This window comes from Puntigrus tetrazona, chromosome 4, assembly GCF_018831695.1.
Source record: "Puntigrus tetrazona isolate hp1 chromosome 4, ASM1883169v1, whole genome shotgun sequence".
In the NCBI taxonomy this organism is placed as follows: domain Eukaryota; kingdom Metazoa; phylum Chordata; class Actinopteri; order Cypriniformes; family Cyprinidae; genus Puntigrus; species Puntigrus tetrazona.
The window spans coordinates 8,305,998-8,326,772 of NC_056702.1; the positions used below are offsets into that span (position 1 = coordinate 8,305,998).

A 20,775-nucleotide genomic window follows, 5' to 3' on the forward strand; every position below is an offset into this window, starting at 1 on the left:
TGGTTTCAAAAGATCTCAAAACCTAAACTTATGGTCTCAAAATTACTTCTCACTGACCCCAAGCCATGTGTCAGCTATAAGGAGACTTGGAGACACTGTGTGCTCCTTCATCGGAAAGCTGGAGAGGATGAAATGGCGTCAGATCAGTGGAGGATGCAGATGATGACCTGTTCATCATCCCCTCCGGCCATCTGCCCTGGGCTGAGCTCAGAATCAGAGGATCTGGCCAATAAACCTGAGGCCACAGCCAAATGTCCACATAAAACTCAGACACAGTTGTGTGACCCACACCCTCCTATTTACCCTCTTCACATTCTGTCCTTCTCGCTCTTTTCCTCTAGCTCAGCACACATGAATCTGCATCTAATATATTCTGGATTTTATGTTATTTTAACTTTGAGTTTTGTTGAGTAGATTTTCAAAAGATGTCACGCAACCGGTTCATATCACATTTGATTAATTTGAGCGGCTATATTTCTTGCTTACACCAATATTTTTGGTTAGACACACTGTCTTTGACGCACGTTTCTGGTTTATGATGCTACACTAATTACACACGATTATACAGTTGCTAGTTGCATGCTATTATTGCTGTTTAGAATCATTTATTTTTTTACCAATAAGAACAAATCTTTGTGATTTGGGGCACAACTCATCGGTTGAGAACCGCAGCTCTTAAACACATTCACCGACAGGAAGTGTCTGCTGGCAAAACAGGAATGAATCACTATGAATTTCTATTCCATATGATGACTCTCACTTCATTTTCCTATGTTCTTCTTTAAATCTGATTTCTCGTTCTAATCTTGCATGTCCAAAATGGACGAATGAGATCAAAACAGGTTCCAGCTGTTGCATGAGTTTGTCTTTGACATCACCAGTGCTCCCTAAAGGATAGTTGACACAAGGGCCCCTGCTGGTGTCAATGTCTGTTTAGCTGCATGTGTCTGCATACACAAGCTATAAACGCTAATGTGGAAACTATTACACTGAAAGTCAAAAGGAAGAGAGGAAGTTATTAGCTATGCTAGAAAAAAAACACATAAGATGTAGTTAACAAATGTAGCACATACAGTGTTTGTTGAAAGTTTGTGAACTGAATTTTTTATGTCTCAAAAGATCATCAGATTTTCACCTGAAAATTGACAAAGAGAACACAATCAAACAATTGAAACAAAAATACGTACTATATCTAATACTACATACTACATAATAGTATTTATTTACTTATTTTGAAAAATAATCCAATATTACTTCTGTGAGTGACAAAAAAATATGTCAATCTATATGATTAGCAGGCAATTTAAAGGCGAAATTAGAGTACATCTATTCAGAGGTGCTTTTAATCAGTGGGATGACTTTCAGGTGTAAGAGTCTGCCCTGTTTTATACAAAGAACAAGGATCTATCAAAGTCTTGATCATGTTTGGGGAAATGAATCTTGGCTTGAACAAAGAAAAAGGACAATGCCACAGAAAGACAGATTGTGTACAAGTTAAAGAATTTCAAGACCACTGTTACCCTCCCTTGAAGTGGTCCAGCAACAACGATCACTCTAAAAGCAAGGTGTGTAATAGTCTGTGAGGTCATGAGGTGATGTTAAAGTTCATGAGTCCACCATCTGCAGAACACAGGGCAACAATAGTGTGCATGGCTGAGTTGAAAGCCAATGCCCTCCAAAAAGAACACTGCTGGCCGTCTGAAGTTTGACCAAGATCATGTGTACAAACAATGAGGACTATTGGAAAAAGATTTAATGGAATGATGAGACCAAAATAGAACGCTTTGGGTTAAATGACAAGAGTTTTGTTTAGAGAAAGGAAAAACACTGCATTCCAGCATAAGACCTTTATCCCATCTGTGAAACATGGTGATGATAGTATCATGGTTGGGGCCTTTTTTACCGCATCTGGGACAGGAAGGCTTGTCATCATTGACAGAACAACAAATTTTGAATTATTAGCTAATTCTGTCCAAGAACAGAATCTCAAGAGAAAAGGGGTCATAAAGTAAGACAATAACCCAAAGCACACAAGTCATTCTACCAAAGATTGGTTAAAAAAGAACAACTTAATTGACCTAAAATGTTGTGGAGTTCATAGGAGGAAACTCACCAAAAGAAGCGGTTTTATACTGAGAAATGAGTGAGAATTCCTACAAGATGCTGAGCAGAACTGTTCAGCAGTTACAAGAAATGTTCAGCTACAGTTATTGCTGCAAAAGTGGGTCACACCAGACCCTGGAAGCAAGGGTTCACATACTCTACGACTCAATTGTTTGATTGGATCCTTTTTGTCTACTTCCAGGACTCAGGATTCAGTAGCGTTCAGTAGAAACGCTTGATATAATCCTAAAATATCAACAGAATCTTTTAAAACTATTTTAGATGCGATGAGCATGTGACAGAACACATCTTTCAGAAAAGTAGCCTATATCATGTCAGATACCCATAAATTGAAAACCATGTACACACATTAAAAATTTCCTGTAGACATCCTGACCTGACAAAGGCTTTGAATCATTGTTATAAAAGTGAGCTGTGTGAGATCCCACGCCATTCAGCGGTTAGTTACACAATGCAAAGTGGAATCGGGACCAATGACTCAACTTTTGCAAGCAATCTGGATTTAATCTCACAACTGGTTCAAAAGAGTGGCAAGACTGAAGCTCTGTCTGCCTTATGCTTGGCACAGATATGGATCTGCAGACGAGAGACGTGATGTGTGCAGCTGAAAAGAGAGCTCAGAGTCTGTTAGAGTCATCAGAACCTGCAGGCAGAGTGCGGACCAAACCACGACAGAGCAGCGCGAAGAAACTCGAAACTCTACTGCCTCTGGAACCGCTGAACAGCTGGGACAAGATGAGGAGAAACACATCACAAAAAGACAAAAGATATCAAACCACTATAGACTTCGAGAGGCGAAAAATATTTACGAGGGTGTTGACCTGCAATGAAAATGGTGCAAATATTATTTTCACGTGTCCACAGTGAGTCTGCATGGGTATATCTGTTTCTCCAATCCTCAACAATCACACCCAGATATTTCCCAGCAGCGTTAGTCACTGACGCACTGCACAGAGACTAATCATTTAATAAACCACTGAAGTAAATAAACCGTACAATGTCATTAGTTAAAAGCACTCAATGGAAAGACTTGGTTTAGGGTTCAGTTGCACTAATGAAGAACACATTCATTCTTTTTCTCTTTTAATAATAATGTGAAAGTTCACCCTGTTTCTCCTAATCATTTTGTTATATTGTCCAAAATTTGGATTGCCATTCAACTGAATGTTTTTCATTAAAAATACCAGTGCTGCATCATGAGTTTTCCATTAATCTATGATCAATTTAATATTGTTCTATATCAATTCAATAGACTGCATTGATCAAAAATTATTTATTCATTCATATCTCAAAACTTTGAATATTGTGAAAAAGAATCTCAAATGTAAACATTATAATATTTTGAGATACTGGACTTTTGACTTCCATGAATTAAGTTACTTATATCTGTTTATATGTGTTTGTCTTTATATATAAGTATTCAATTAAAAAGTACATATGTTATTCTGATATGTACATATTAATTATTCTATTATTGTAATTATTACAAAAAGTATAAGTTCATACACAAACATAAACAATTACATAAAAACATAAACAGTTTAACAGATTGTATAAAGGCATACAAATGATTTCATACAGATTAGTAACTAATTCACTAAAATGTCAAATGGTTAAAAATTGTGCGTTTATTTATTTTTGAAAACTGGTCTGGTTTTTGTGAAACTGATGAATGCTGCCATTAAAAGCTGCTCTGAACTAATCCCTGCATCACCAACCACAATTACCAAAGAGAACCACACAGACCTCACATCTGAATCTAGGTCTTAAGAGAAAACACAGCTGTGGGAGTGTGGGCGGTGGAGAATGTCCTCTCACCTCCGGTCTGCACACGTCCTTGCAGATTTGTGCTGTTATTATTTACATGATTATCACTTATCTAATATCTCTGCCTATCCTATCTATTTAGCAAGCATTTACATGCATTCACAAAACTTCCCAAGCTCTGTACTATTGGATTTTACAACCTAAGTAACATCGCGAGTTCCAGGATGTGTGTAATCTCTTTGGCATCTTGATTAGTGTATATTTGTTTCACTAAATCTCAAGAGGGTCAAGATGTGACAGACGACAGACCTCCTTGCTATTTCAAACGTAGCTAACGACTAAACTTCATCCTCAGTTATTAAACTACAATTTCATGCAGTTAATTTTTTTAAAAATCTTGGCATGTTGGCGGTTGAGTCAAACTCGGACTGCTTTTCTTCTAGTGGGCCGATCCAGTGTCAGTTTTTCTGGTTCAGTCTGGTTTTGATTTATAGCTTCCATCAGACACCAAACAGCTTTTACTGCTGGCAACTCAGTCACAAGACCACCAGAGCCCAAAAGAACCATAAAATGAGCGTCAAATGGGCCAAAACCCTAAAGAACCCCACAGAACCCCACACAAACCTGATAATAAAGTCAACAGTCCCCCACTAAAGTAACCAGCAGACCTGAACCAAAAACGGCTTATAAGAAAGAGGCAGCTAAAAATCCTTTACAAAGCCATTTTAAAAAATAATGAAAAAAGGATAACTGTGTTGCTTCCTGTTCTCATGGCATAAACGTGTACCAATAAGTACATATCACTGCAGTTTCCAAAAGAAATATACATTAGAGGCAGAAAACTCCAAGTAAAACCTTTTATTCCTTTTCACACAAATTTAGTTTCGAATAATAAAGCCAAATGTTCAAGGCAATTACTTAAAGAAATTCATGTTATTACTTAAATTTTGTGTAGGGCATATTTTCGACATGACAGAGCGTTAACTTTTAGTGACAATAAAAACAGCAATACATACCTAAAAACGTGCCAGGGTTCACATATTGAGCATGTGTTTTAGCACCAATCAGTGGACATTTCTCTTTCAAAATGCGGCGGTCTTGTGCAAAAAAGTACACAGAGCTATGTATTTTTATGAAACCAGGTTGGTTTCAGTCAATAAACGTTAAATAATGAATTTGGTCGAATATACATTTAAAAAGCAGAAATGGTCAGTTGTTGGATTTGAGTAGATTTTAACAAACTGACAACCTGAATTATTCTTCTGTCGCATATCATGACACTTTTATTGCTTTTTTCAGGTATTATTATCCTGGGACGATCTAAATAACCCTTATTCACAAAGCTTCTGGTGACCTTTGGCCCTGTCAAGCTAATCTAAAGAAATGTCAAGCTTGACAGAAGCACAAAGAGATAAAGAGCAAAAAATCACTATAAATGGATGGAGCTTATGGATAACAACACAATACAGAGAAACAAGCTGCGCTCCAAAACATTTTACATAGTTTTAAAAATAGACTTTTGGTTTAAAATGGTTAAATAGTTTAAAACTGTTTAGTAATTAATTATGTGTTGACTAATTATGGGGATATTAATAGCAATACAGTATCCCTTGCTCAACTGGATTAACTGCAGTGAAGTGGAAATTAAATGAACCAGGATTTCGTATTACATTACACAAGCTGTTTGATTTGTCAGAGGTGGGCTGGATATTGAGGCTCAAACACTGAAGAGAAAATTTTCCGACATGGGGTGAATTTCGTTGAAATGTTTTGAGTGTGTGAGAAAATCAAATGACTCTAATAAGACTCAAATATTTTATCTGAGGACCACAGACTCGTAAGCGTGAGCTTGCATTCGAGCGCATTTGTGAGAAAAAGTTGCATGGAAAAATCTTGACAGACGTTAAAAAAATGTGATGTCTTTACCAGTCTCATCAAAGCTTGCAAGCGTAGCCTGGAATGTCTGCAGTTAGTAAGACAAGAACACTAATTGTGTAGTATTAAAGAAAAAGAAAAAAGGAGAAAAATTACATTTTAGGGATATTAAGTTAATATATTACACAGCATTTCCTCTCAAATGTATCATTTTTATATACTGTTTTATGGCCAAAAGTAAGATTCAATTCTTTAAAAAAAAATAAATAAATAAATGTTTTTTTTCCCCAGGTAACCACCATTTTTGATTGGTTTAACTAGCTAATTAGGATAATATTATGTTAATATCATACACTCAGTAGCTTCATAATTAATCTTACTTTGCTTTAAGGATTGAAGTAATAATAAGCAGCCATCTAATTGTAAAAACACGATACATTTTTTTTTTCAGGTACTAACACTATGGCTGTTTTAAATGATCATCTAAATAATTAGCATTTTGCATCAGTAAAATGCAGGGAAAACGAGCTTTTTCTCCTTCGCATCTGAAAGATGGAAGTTTTTAAGAAACCCCTGAGAGCCAAACGTCTGCAGTGCATCACCGAAAAAATGTCAGTGATAACAAGATAAACAGATGCTTCCAACCCAAACGCACACAAATGACACAAAAACACACCCACACCCCAAACAACACCCAATACACACACACTCTAGTCTACGATACTATGCACACACACCCTGACAAGAAAATGTATTAGGCAATACCAGAGGAATGTACAAATTCAGGGGAGATTTAGAGTCTGGCTGGTCAGGAAAGGGCCAGTGGAGGGGGAAAGATTCAGCCTTCAGACAAAAAAAAAAAAAAAAAAAAAAAGTAGAAAACATGATGCTCCACCTGGCTTGATGCAAATGTAATCACGTCTTTAGAAAGCACAAGTAAATATTTCCTTCTTGTAACTATGCTTCTCCGAATACTGTGTTTTAAAGTGACTGCTTGTCGTGTTATTGCTTTTTCTCTTTGCGTATGCCTCAAATGAACGTTCCCACTGGCTTACTGTTCCCAGACCTCTGCGATCCTGTTGATTTTATCGAGGCCTTGGCTCAGCCTTCCTGTCTAAAGTTTGAATAAATGGTCAAAACCCCCTCCTCAGCCCCAGACATCTTGAACCATTATTCTTTCGAATCCTTCAAAGACATGCCTTATCACACAGCAACAAACCGCTTTGAAGCTCGGAGAAACTAAAGTAGCAGTTTCACCAACTAACTCCAATATCTAACTTGCACAGAAAAAGCATTTCCAACAAAATCATTTGAGAGTATTTATCCGCCCACCCAACCACCCACCCACCGTGACGGCCGCCGTGCTTGTAAGCTCACAGTTAGCCAGCCGAATGACTGACGGGGAGCTGGGCTGAATAGAAGGTCAGCCATCTTTCTTCAACTCTCTTCTGAATGGAGCAATGTGGAGCTTTCAGCTCTTCTCTGTGAATGCCTGGTAACACTGACTGCCAGACGAAACACTTCCTTTGTGTATGTCAGGCCTCGGCGCCTGGCCATCACTGCGCCTGTTTTTATCTCATTCTGTGTTTGCGCATTTGATAGGAAGAGAATATAAAGAGACATTCTCTGCTTTTTCTCCATTACGGTTGCCAGGTTCTGTCTAAAATCAGTTTTTTTAGAAAAGACAATACATTTGACTGCTGTTTCACTCTAAAATCTAGTGAACTAGCCTATGGAGGGAGCATCGGCTGTTTCAAAAGCTAAACATCTTAATTGTTGCGTTTATATATTATTTTTTGGAAAATGTTCATTTGTTGACAAGGCATACCAAAATGCTATCAACGAAACTGACTGTGCGCCATATTTTTCAATTTCATGGATACATTTGACTGGTAATGTTAACCATCTACGGTGTCTTATTCTAAATGGATCATTATCGTAAGAACTCTGACAAAAGGACTACTGCTTACACCTATTTGTTGTTGTTGTTTTTTGTTTAGTTTTTTCATAGCTCCATTAAATGTCACGTGGACTGTTTTAATGATGTCCGGGTCAGTTGCGTTGCTGTCTATGCTCTCAGATTTCATCCAAAAAATCATAAATTTGTCTTCAACAAAGGTTTTACATGTTTGAAACGATGCAACAGAATGTGGAACGATGTGAAACTATCCCTTTAAGAACACTGGCTTTTGCACTTTTTTCATGTGTATACAAATTAAGGCTCCGCTTATAAAACTAAAGAATACCCCAGAAATACACTTAAGGCGGCAAATATGGAAAGAACCATAAGTTATGAAGAGTTTGGGTTTTGGGAGTCTGATAATTATCGTTACCACCCACTAAGATATTCTTGTTAATATCACACACACCAACATTAGTCACCCCGAAGTCTGCTTTCATTGATCAAAGTCTATGTGAGATGAATGAAACCCTGAAAGCTCTGTGAATCCTCTCACGTGGCTTCCTTGCTGTGCCCAGTGGGGCTGATTTCCCATCATCCTCCAGAGAGTATAATAGCAGCCCAGCCTGTTTCTCTTGGACGTACGTGTGTTTGCTCTACAGTTCGCATATATTCTGTGCTGAATGCTTCACATTTTCATAACTGAGATCAAGTGCCTGTGGCTTGCTTTCTGCTACCACTAAAACGTTTTATAGAGAATGAGTTATCCATACTCACACGGAGAATGAGGGAAAAGAGAGAGAGAGTGTGTCCTAACTGCAACAAAGCAAAATTATGGCATTTTTAAAGTTGCGTTTGCTTTGTGCAAAACTCACCACAAGAATTCAAAGCCGGTTTCCAGGGGTGTGCTCAAACCCCCAACTCCAAGTATTAGCAAACGCGTCCCTCGTGAGTGCTAATAAAGTAACATATCTGCAATAATAATGCATGTGTTTTTGACATGTTTGGCTGTGCTGCAAAGTCGAAGTTGCTGACTGACGGATCATAGACCTGCTGTTTCTACATCACCGCATTATCAGTTTCGGTCTGTGTATGCGAGAGCACGCGTGTGTGTTTGAGCTCATTCACGCTGGCAGCGTGGCTCTCATCTCCACTGATCAGTGTGTGAACTCTGCCCTGCTTACCCACTACAGCTCCAGCGGCGTGTCTGGCGTGACAGAGTGCCTGCTTACCTAAGCGCGCTCCTGGCTCTCCTCTCATCTCCGCTTGGCTCTATTTCCTGAGGCTGATCTCATATCGACACACAGCACATCTGCTTCTGTTCATTTCTCCATCTGAAACGAATGACTGCTCAGTGCTGCAAAAAAAAACAACAAAAAAAAGAAATTCAGAATTGGATCTTATTAACGCGGTTAAGAAACAAAAATGTGTATTGTATATGTATTATATATTGTATGTACACTACTTGTCAAAAGTCTGGATTGTATTTAAAGTATTTAACCAATTATGAGTTATGAAAGGTTTAATTTATTTTCTTTTAATAGGCATTTATTTTTAATACAGTAAAACCTGTAATGTTGCGAAAAAGCAATTGCAATTTTTTTCTATTTGAATTGTAATTCTGATTTGCTGATCAAGAATCATTTCTCATTTGTATCAACGCTGAAGTGTTCGCTGCTTAATATTTTTACGGTAACCTCGAGCATTCAAAAGATTAGACACAGACTGCATTTACCTTGAAAAAAATTTATAATCTTGTAATGATTTTTAAAATGCAAACTGATTGAAAAACACAAACAGCCTTTAATGAGGGATTAAATGAACAAGCATTTAGTGTTCAAAGCAGCACTAAATGAGAGAAAATAATTAAAGCGAGCTTCAGCTCACTATATTCTAATGCAGGCACTTGATCCATAAACTGATCAACTCCGGCTTCACATGTTTATATGATCCTAATGACTGATAATGGTAAACAGATGCGGCTTCCTTGGAGCTCAATAATAAGCAGTTTTCACACTGCATGCATACCAGCACTTAAGCATCCCATCAGAGTAATGGCAACAGCACACCCTGGTTTGCTATATAAATACCATTCTTTTCATTTACAAGAAATGAATACTTCTATTCAGCAAAAATGTATTAAATTAATCAAAAGGGACAGTTTAGTGCTGTCAAATTACCGCGTTTAAAATAAAAGTGTTTGTTTACATAAGACGCGTTTATGTACTTTGTTTATTTACTATGTATATATGAACACACATACAGCATATTTTTTGAAAATATTTACCTGTACATACATTTATATTTTATATGACATATTTAGTACATTTAACATATAAACAATACATTTTTCTTAAATATATAGACGCATGTTTGTATTTACATATACACAATAAACATACACAGTACACATACTTATAGTATGTAAATGAAACGACAGCACTAGCTTAGACATTTATAATGCTGCAAAATATTTCGTTTAGGTAGCTGTTTAACTGTTTTCTGCATCAACAGTAGAATAAATGTTTTTTAAGCAGCAAAGCAGAATATTAGAATGATTTCTAAAGGATCGTGTGAGACTGAAGACTGGGCTAATGATGAAAATTCAGAAATAATAATGGTACAATATTACTGTTTTGCTGTATTAATGAAGTTAATGAAATCTTTCCAATCCCAAATTTTTGCATTACTCTGCACCTTAGGCTCTAGAATTTTTCAATTGTTGAAAAAACAAAAGGGCGAGTCAAAGATTCAAGACGGATCATGCTGAGAGGTTTGAAGGCTAGGTGAAAAATGATGAGTCTGCTAAAAATCACCTTTAAATGCCAGATGGTGTATCAAAGCCTCCGTGATAACCTGTGTCTACACACACACACACACACACAGAGTCATAGAAGAGCCCTCCAGGCGGCCTCGATGTGATGCAGAAAACACATTAAAACAACAATTATCTCCTTGAACACATCCTGCGTTCTACCGAAAGCCTTATACTTGCCCAAACAGACACTCATGCAGCAATTCGAAAACTTTATTGGGGCTTGTAATGGACTTTGGGATGCACCATTAAACAGTGCTGTAAACTCATCACCGCTGAAGAGTCCATGTTTACGAAGTCTCTGATTTCTTGGCTTCATTTTTGAATGTCACATATTGAAAAGCTGAATGCCGTGAGGAGAGATACGAATGCCTCACCTGCGGTAAGCCTCCTCGCAAGCAAACAGCACAGTAAAGTTTACAAACTGGTCTGCCACAGCTGGAGATCACATTACCGAGAGTCTGCAGGCCTAGAAAAAGCTGCGTCATGAACGCTAACCCAGCTTCCTAGCGGCAAACGGTAAATCATAAGAGCGTTTTTCGCAAGCATTTCCCCCTCAGCTCATGAAGCTACCGGTCTAATTCCCGTTGACATGGACGAGACCGTATTAGAAGGAAAAAATGACATAAAAATAGTGGGACAAGCAACAACTTTGGAGTGCTTAGGTAACGTCTGCTCGAGGAGGAAACACTGTGTACTACAATAGACTTTTTGTCTAGTCAGGGACGAATCACGTAGAGAAGAGAAGGAAAGGAAAAACAGGAATTACGCAAGGCTATTTTATAAGTCGATTTTTTAACATTTGCTGAAGAAAATGTGCGCAGTAATTGCCCTTGCAAAACTCACCACCTCGATGCTAATTGGTTGCTAAAAGGTTCAGCGCGGTTGTTAGCACATAGCTAAACTCTCTCAAAGACTGTTGCTAGACTATCGACTGTCCCAAGTCAAAAATGACTTTTTGTCAAGCAAAAACTTGTACTCGAAAAATAAAACTACTCAATAATCCTGGATGTAAAGTTCATCGTCCATGACGTATCATTTGTCAAAGTTTAATTCCAAAATGGACAGTTCACAAAAAAATGTTAATTACTCACCTTCAAGCCATCCTAGGTGTATATGACTTTCCTCATTCAGACAAATTGGAGTAATATAAAAAAAAAAGTGCCATTACAATGTTTAGAAGAACCAGGACATTTTGTAATAAAACTCATTATATTTGTTTGAAAGAAAAAAGTCATATACACCTAGAATGGCTTGAGGGCGAGTGAGGCATTTTTCGATTAACTATCCCTTTAAAATTAAGAATTGCTCAAACTGTAAAACGTAATGGCTTCAGTGATGCTTGTACCTTATCAAAGATTAATAATTTCATGCCTTGCGTGTCAAATGGTCTCTGTATGAGTTCTTTGAAAGGTGAAAAGGGAGAATATCTAAACAAGAAACTGGGAGGAAATTCACAAAAAGATCTCAGTCCAGCTCTTAGTATGATATAGAAAAGCACACTTTTTCGGTTTTCTGCCTTTTTTCTTCTTCAAAGTGGCATCTTTCAGGAAAACAACCTAATAAATACACTGCAGGAACATGGAATTCTTATAAAGACCCTTAAGAGCACACCTGAATGCTCAGGGGTCTCGTAATCCGGCCTCACAGATAACATTTCGGGATAAAACCAGGGCTGGTGTAAAATGAGCATACTGACCTTTGACCTTTAGCTTTAACACCGGCAGTCATATGACCCATTAAGGGCGCCGTTTATGGCTCTTAACCTTGCGAATGTTCCCCAGGCTGGAAAATATCCTTTTGCTGTATCTAGGGATATATAATAAAACATTAGGTACATAATTACACACTTTCAGCAGCTTCATTCATTTTATAAACAACAAAAGCTTTAATTACACTGTTTAAATGCAAGATCTTTTTATTGTATAAATAACCTGAGCTGAACCGATACACACACAGACACCGTGCAGAAGAAAAGAGGTGTGGCTAGACTACATATGCTTGCATGGAGCTTTTCAGGACAGAAAAATGCTTCATTTATATTCAGATGTCTACATTTGCATGCATTTGTATGCGTGATAATGGAGTGAAACGGCTCCAAATCTGAAAAACAGTAAACCCAACAGCCCTCTTGTGGAGCCTGCACGTGAGTAAATCAGACTTGCAGGTTCGCAAGCACCTCGTGTCCACACCAAAGGGTTAAATGAAATCGAGGGAACAGAGGGAAAAAGTGATGGTGAGAGAGATCGGGGGGCTGTAAATGCAAATACATACATATGTCCATATATATAAGTGTGGGTGTGGGTATATAGAGGTCCGTCTGGCTCCCATGGTTCAGTCTTCAACTCTTTCTTGCTCGGTTGCCACCTCCCACTTTCTCTCTCCTCCTCCTTTTCTGTCTGTCTCTCTCCTTCTCCTCTCCACTGACTCAAGCGCCACCTCACTTCAGTTCTAGTAATAGCAGAGTCACTCAACTTGAACACTTGTCAAGTGTCCCTTTAACCTCAAGGGTCAGGCTACAAATTTGTCAAATTGCTCCTTTATATGAAATACGGAGATTGCGTGAGAGGAGTCATCATGGTACATCATGGCTTGCTTTTCGAGAGATCACTTCAAACATGAAACTGTTTCACTGTCAACTGTGAAAGTAGGTTTTTTTCTTGCTAATTAAAACAAAACACGATTCCAACATTGTCGAAGCGACTAAAAATGAGGACAAACCCGACCAATTTATCATCCAAAGGCCAAAGATATTAACCGTGCTGCAGAAGTGTAAGTGTGGAAAAATAAAGATAATTGGAAGTTGGAAGCACATTCCACCACAAAATAACAGAAAGAGCGATCAAACCAAGTGTTTTTGCTCATTCAGGTATCCCAGACTCTCCATTTCCATGTGACCCGTGTCTTCTAGAGGACACAGGTCCTCCAGACCAACGTTGACCTGCTTTTCTGTTTATTGACCTGGGCAGACGCTTTGTCTCTATCCATTTATTCCTTTTCCTTTTTTTCAGGGTGGGGTTTAATTTCCTGGCTTTGTGTTTGCAGACATTCTTCAATGGTAACTAGGTTCAGGCCTTCTGTTCATTAAACGCCACAGGCTAGACTGAATCCTAACTGAATCGCAGATGTTAGCATTAGCCTTAGAAGAGCAGGCAAGCTTTTGTGGTTACACTGCTGCTTACAATTTTCCGCTTTGCCTTTAATTTTACTTTCATTTACCATGTTGAACTATCAACTATCTGCCTCAAGCAGCTAAACTTTGACCTCAAGCAGTGCAACAGTCATTGACCTTTCCTGGTTTATGAAATCAGCATCCAATAATTGTCTCGTTGTTTATGGGGGTTATGAATCCTACTGAATCCTCAATTGATGGCACAATAACATAAATTGTATTAATTGAAGAACTTACCTATATATGGAAAAAGTTATATATTTATATATTATATTAAAGAAACATTTATGTTATTAAGGTAAAAGTGGGAAATTATGCTGCCTTGATCCACTAAATTTGCATTAAAAATTGTATTTACGGTATGTATATAAGGAAGCTGTGCAAGGAAATGTAGTACTATCGCAAAAATCACCACTACTAAACGTTTTCAATAAATTACAATATAATGAATATTTAACTTTTCCCTGGCTGGATTATGAATACCTAAATAACATGCAATTAAGAATGGGATTGTGCATTACATTTTTATTTTTTAAATCATATGTTGATAATTTCATCTGAAAAAACAAATGGCGGATATTGTGTCACTAGACAACTTTTTTTAAAAAGCACTTACTATTTGGAGTTTCTATTATGTTTGCAATTCCAAATTGTAATCAACCCTGACAGATATTTATAGGTATCAGCTTTACTTCTATCTCATAGACATCTTCTATCTCATGTCAAATGTGTCACAGCTTACCCTCCCATTTGCCAAGATTAAGTTAACACATAAAAGAAAAATAGTTAAAAAAAAATGTAAAAGACAAAAAGATAAATTACAGGGGTCAGGGTCCTGCTGGACTGTAGGGAGGTTCTGGGAGAGTCCTTCACCTTCCTAAAAATCCTTCTTTTTTTCTATCTTCCTCTCTCCTCTCTCTCTCTCTCTCTCTCTCTCTCTCTCTCTCTCTCTCTCTCTCTCCCTGCAGCTGTCTCCCAGTGCCACGTAGCTTTCCTGCATTATTAGACAGATGGAATTTACCAACCCTACACATGAAGCTGCTATTTGCTTTCTTTCCATCTCATTTCTCTCTCACTCTGTCACCCCCTTCCCCCTCTTCACCTCTCTTTCGTTGTATTCCCTGACTCATTCTCCGCTTCCATTCGCTCGCATGGTTTGCTTAAACCTCACTTAATTGAATGTAAAGACCTCATGACTTTGGCAGCACCCTGTCAAATTTGGTCAAATCCTAGAGCAAGCACATTATTTGCAACTGCTTTCAACAGGTCAGAAGAAATTAAACAAGAACAGACATTTGAGACAAAAAGCAAATATTCAAGATTAGGGAGATTTTAATAACAGTCATTAATAACGCATATGATCTATTTGTTCATGATAGATCATGTTAACTTATTTGCTATTTATTTTTGAATAACCAGCATACATATTTAAAAAGCAAGATGTAAAGTTATGTATTGCGGCGCTTTTTAACATATACTCTGCTACCATCTAGTGGTGAATACAACTGAGCACAAGAGTCTCCCTCAGGTTAGCATACTTAGCATTTAATTCTGGACTCGTCCGGAATAAACATGAACAGGGAGACACTCAATATAACTTTCATCCAAACATGTTTGTTTGCAGTGGAAAAAACACACATTGGAATAGCTGTAACTGGCGTACATGCGTGAGAGAGAAAAACAGCCAAGTTCACCTGAGCCAAATTCTGAATAATGCGCTTTTCTTCGCTTCAAATCTGGCAAGAATAACCATAGCCGAGCAGAAAAAGCTGCCAAGCGTTTACCAAGAAAAATAAAACAAGCAATTTTCAGAAAAACACTTTTTCACTATGAATAATGAAAAACATACTGACAATATTTTATACACTTGTCATGATGAATTTTCTTGTTGAAAGCTGTTATAGCAAGGTTATGATGAACCACTTTGGCAAACCAGTGCTGATATAACACTGGCTCAAGAAAGAGATTGCGGACTGCCAGGATATGAAAGTGGGTGTTTTATTTTCAATACACTATTGAAATGTACACTTATGAAACATACTAAAACAATGTAATCTTAAAACAACTGTCTTGAGATTCCTACAAACAAAACATCCTTGTTTTTAGCAACTAGTCTGATTTCAGTGCTGTGACAGTTATAAAAATAAAAAAAAACATCAACACATCCTATGGAGGTCGAGTAACCCATGTCTCAGACAATGAAATCCTGCTATATTTTGACTTTTAATAAAATCAGTTAAGCACCAGCGGGAAGAAAGGTACGGGTAAATAAACATTAGGATTCAAGTCTGTCCCCATGAGCACAACTCCAAACTTCAAAATCCTACTTTGTAAAGTTTGTAGATCAAACTTTACATTTTTGTCTTATATGACAGGTCTGCAGTCTACAAATTTCAGACTTTCGCCCCACTGAAAGTGTACCATCATTGTAACAGATGCAGCTGGCTCAAGGTCTTCAGTACAGACAAGAAAAAAAAAGACCAAGCCCATTTCGACCCATATGTTGACCATTTACAGGAATTCATTCAGTTTAGTAAAACTGGACCACCTGAAAGCCTCTGAGGCAACGGAAGGCCAATGTGTCCAAGTGGCCCAGGTCTATCAGGTTATATTGCAGGTGAACCATGACTAGGCGGCTGAGAGGAGACTCGTTTCCTTGACCCCAACAGAAAGCATCCCGTGGAATTACACGGATCTTGTTGTGCGAAAATGTTGCAGAATGGAGCCATAACGGGAGCTGCCTTGGTACCTGTTGTAAGGTGTTGTGACTCATGTCCAACTGATGCAGAAGTGGAAGAACCCGGAAAGCACCAAGGGCAACTTTAGTGATCTTATTTCTTGCTAGGCCTAGGTGCTCCAACTGAGGCATTGAGATAAAAGCATCCTTGCCAATGCTAGAGATGAAGTTTCCCTCCAAGTTAAGGGTCTTTATGCTATGAGGTAGATGGAGAGGAACCTGCTTCAGTAAGTTGCCCTCTAGATTTAAACTTTCAAGGCGACTGGCATTCAGTAGTGCTGCCTTCCCAAGACCTTTATCGGTCAATCTATTCGCACTTAGATCTAAGACCTGAAGCTCCGCCTTACCCCAGAACATGTCTCCTTGTAGGCGTTGAATGCGGTTGCCCCTGAGATAGAGTTCTCGAAGACTGAGGGGCAGCTGCAGGGGAACAGATGCAAGCTGATTGTAGGAAAGTGTAAGCGTCCGAAGTTTGCCCAATGGTAGAAGAACTCCCGGAGGGATAGTGGATGATTTACTGCCCAAGCTGTTGTTGCTCAGGCTGAGGATCAGCAGGTTTGGGCAGCGTCCGAATATTGTGGCGGGTATAACACTTACCTGGTTTCCATCCAGTCGTAGCTCCTCTAGAGTAACGGGCAGGTCATTTGGGATACTTTGGAGAAGGTTACGCTCCACATATAGTCTTTTTAGGCTCTTGATCCCTTCAAAGGAACCCTCTACGGTCTCGTCTATTAAATAGTTGTTGCTTAACACCAGGAACTCCATGGAGTCATACTCGGAAAGCAACTTCAGTTGAATGCTATCGATGTGGTTGTTCATTAGGAGAATGTAACGGGAGTTGTAAGGAATGCCGTAAGGTATTTTGTCAAGGTTTTTGTTGGAGCACTGCACAACCCTGGAAAAAGAAGAGATCATGTTAAATTGCAGCATGTAAACGGAACGTTTTCCAGTGCAATACTCAGCAAAATCAGGACAATTCTTAAAAGGATAGTAAAATTTGATCATTAATTACTCCCCCTTGTGTCCTTCCAAACCAGTGAGATCTTTGTTCATCTTTGGAGCACAATTTAAGAAATTTTTTAAGAAATCCAAGAGTTTTCTGACCCTGCATAGACAGCAACGCAACTGACATGTTCAAGGCCAAGAAAGATAAATAAAATAGTCCGGTGGTTCAACCATAATTTTAGGAAGCTACGATAATACTTTTTGTGCACAATGAAAAAGCATAACGTTATTCTATTAATGATGTCTTCTCCACCTTTCTGGGCCTTGAACTTGTCAGTTGTGTTGCTGTCTATGCAGGGTGAGAAAATTTTAGGATTTAATAAAACATCTTAAAAAATTAATAACAGAATTTTAATTTTAAGCATGGTGGTTGAAGATTTAGCAGACACATACCTCCCATAGCAGGAACATTCTGAGGGACAGTAGTGATCTTCAAAATAAGGAAAATACGAAGGTGTTGTTGGTTTCAATTTCCTCTCGCGTTTGAACTTTTTCAATTTCTTTGCTTTTTTCGTAACTTTGGACTTCTTGGCCTTTACTTTGAGGGCCTTTTTTTTCTTTGCTTTCAGTTTCATATTGTCTTTAGGTTTGTTTTTGGATTCGACCGTGAAAGGGCCCTTTGCAGTGGGTCCTGCCCTTGCTGCCACTGCTTCTGGTCCTCGTGAAGTGAAGGAGAATGAGGAAGGTGCAGTAACTGATTCTGTATGCAAGTTCAGGACACGTTGGGAGATGGTGGCCATGGTGGGAGGTAGATGTTCCTCCTGTTCCTCAATGTCTTGTGAATGGCTGGTATTCTGTGCAGTAAGGATGGGTTTAGTTACATCAGACATGTCATGTTCATACAGATTCTGTCCTTGCTGCTCCTCTATTTTTTCCAGTACTTTGCTTTTTACATCACTCTCTCTTGTTTGTTTTACCCTTTTTGCTTTCTGCACACCATGTTCTTCATCTGTGTCCATTTCTTCTTCCGCCTCTTTCATTGTGACCTCTTCCTCACTTTTTTTCTCCTTTTCAGTGTTGAGAGCCTCTGTTGAATAATCAAGTCTCTGATCTGCCCAAAGGTCATCTTCTGCAGATATATTCTGCATGACTGTCACATTTACACCTATAACAGGTAATAAAACTTGAATAATGAACTTATTAAACACAAAATCACCCTCATAACTGATTATTCTTATGCTTTTAGGACATTTGCCAAATAAGTTACATGATTAAAAGGCTGCATTGTGTTCTATAATACAAATACATTTACTTATGAACTGAACAATTTGTGTTTATCGTTTCATATGAAACATTCAGTATTTAACCTTAAAAGATTGACTTAAAAATATTACATTAAAAAATGTATTATTTAATTTTAAGCAATTAATAATTTAAAGAACTCTTACCTGACTGAAGCACAAAAGTGTGTCCAGGCACAGCGAAAATCCAAAACAACAGAATGAAGGGCTCCATTTTTGGCTAAAATGGCTAAAGAGAAGAATACAATTTTCTAATTAACGCAAAAAGCAGAACGTTACAAATTTATTTGTCTGCCGTAAAACGTCTGTGGCGATCAACCAAGCTCCCGGAGACTGAAATAAAATACTCATGATCTTCTAAATGGCTCACAACCACAATAAAAGGTGCCAGGAAGCATCTGAACCGGTTTCCATTTACAAGCCATAACTGATCGTGCGAGCAATAAATCCAGATCTTGAGATTTTTTTAATGAGATCGGCCCGCCAGGCACAGCTTACCTGGATTGTGTTCAAGGTGAGTATGTGGCGTCCTAATACTCTGAAGATATGAAAGACATGCTGGCTTCCTGTGTTGCATAGACTGTCTCTACACCACCGAGCCTGACACACATACACAAACAAATAGATGCGCATCCAGACTAATGGACCTATTTAAAGACTCTCCTTCTCCCTAATGCAAATTCCACACAGACGCTCAGAAAAATGATACACTCTTGAGTAATAGCTCTCTTCAAAAGACACTTATCATTACGGGAATTTTCTCACTCACACACTAGATCCAGAAAAATCTGACGGATCAATTCAGGGGAACGGAGATACACATAGTAGATAGAGAGGTCAAAGGTCGGGATTCACTTAAGAATTGACACTATTTGCTCTACTTTCACAAACACTGGTGCCGACTCACTGGCACCACAATGACAAGTGTTTTCCTAAAAGGGTCTGTGGCCTCTGACCTTACAACAGGTTCGAATTTAGTCACGAAAGCTGTGCGAGACGGGAAGAAATGTTTCGAGGAAGAAGGCTGAAAATTAAAACTTCACAAAGAATCTGTCTTTGTGAAATCCGTTTCGTTCCATCACCAATCGTGCATTTCGTTGTAACAGATGTAAAAGCTTTTCTTAGAATTTCTTACTTTTCTGAGGCATTTTTGCAAGCCTATTTCTAACTCCAGATGTAACTTTAATCAAATTGTGAGGAAATAAAAAGGTGATTAAAGTAAGATGTTCGCTGTCACCACCAAGCAGCAGGAGAGGAATGAGTGAGCTGGCAGGCAAACAGAGTTTCACAATGTCTGCATTAAACATGCATTTATTCTGACTCAAATTCGTCTCATTTTTTTTGGATTCAATGTTTGAAGTCAGTTAGGAATCATTTGGGCTCCCTAATGTGATGTATATTTTAAGATTCATGTAAAAAAGATATTGTGAGGACATGGTGTTTAAAAGTGTAATAATTGGCATTATTTTACACTGTTATCTGAACAATATCTGAATAACACTTCACAACACAAATTGCCCATTTTCACAATAATATTCTTTCTGTTTCAAATTTTACACCTTTTCCATTTGACTTTTCCATGAACCCTCTAGCATCAGCAAAAGGCAGTTTAAAGCCCAGTTTAAAAACCCCTACTCTAAATCATTGTCATAAAGACATGCATTTCAAGCGGACTATATAACGATCAAACATTTAATTCCTATTTCACATTTGTGAAATATTGCATTTTTCTTCAGTGGAATTCTGTTCCAGTTATACTCTCTCAAAGTAATATCAATCCTATATGAAAGACACTATAACATCATACCGTGGATGTAACTTGTATAAATAATCCACATTCATTAAAATGCATTAAAAGTGGCCCTAAGTGGCTCGAATGGTCAGCACAGCAGTACGACAGAGCGAAGAATAGCTTGCCTCTCATAGATCAAACACAGTTATTTTTTTATATTTTTAATGTTTTTTTGTTTTGTTTTGTTTTTTTATGAGGATTAGCCTACTTTACAAAATACATCAGAAATGCATCCTAAACACAGTGGGTACTGTAAATATACACTATAATAAAATATATAAACATGTATTACATTATTTAATAAATTGATTTTTAAAATATTTGTATTATATTATGCATAAAAATAA

General features: G+C 37.9%; 1 protein-coding gene across 1 annotated transcript; it reads right to left on the reverse strand.

The window, feature by feature from the left end:
* Positions 1-15,456: 15,456 nt before the first annotated feature.
* On the reverse strand, positions 15,457-19,849 carry LOC122342541 (podocan). The gene is made up of 4 exons (XM_043236385.1): positions 19,135-19,849; positions 18,784-18,865; positions 17,789-18,500; positions 15,457-17,285 (listed from the first exon to the last, which is right to left on the reverse strand). The coding sequence occupies exons 2-4, from the start codon at positions 18,848-18,850 to the stop codon at positions 16,184-16,186; spliced, it is 1,881 nt and encodes a 626-aa protein (XP_043092320.1). The 5' UTR covers positions 18,851-18,865; positions 19,135-19,849; the 3' UTR covers positions 15,457-16,183.
* Between the last annotated feature and the right edge of the window lie 926 nt (positions 19,850-20,775).

What these genes read in the sequence shown, in the direction of transcription:
- LOC122342541 (XM_043236385.1), bottom strand. Translation starts at nt 18,850, where the DNA reads ATGGAGCCCTTCATTCTGTTGTTTTGGATTTTCGCTGTGCCTGGACAC. An exon ending in CACTTTTGTGCTTCAGTCAG is followed by an intron (nt 18,501 to 18,783) that starts GTAAGAGTTCTT and finishes TACCTGTTATAG; the next exon opens with GTGTAAATGTGACAGTCATG. An exon ending in GAATGTTCCTGCTATGGGAG is followed by an intron (nt 17,286 to 17,788) that starts GTATGTGTCTGC and finishes TTCTTTTTCCAG; the next exon opens with GGTTGTGCAGTGCTCCAACA.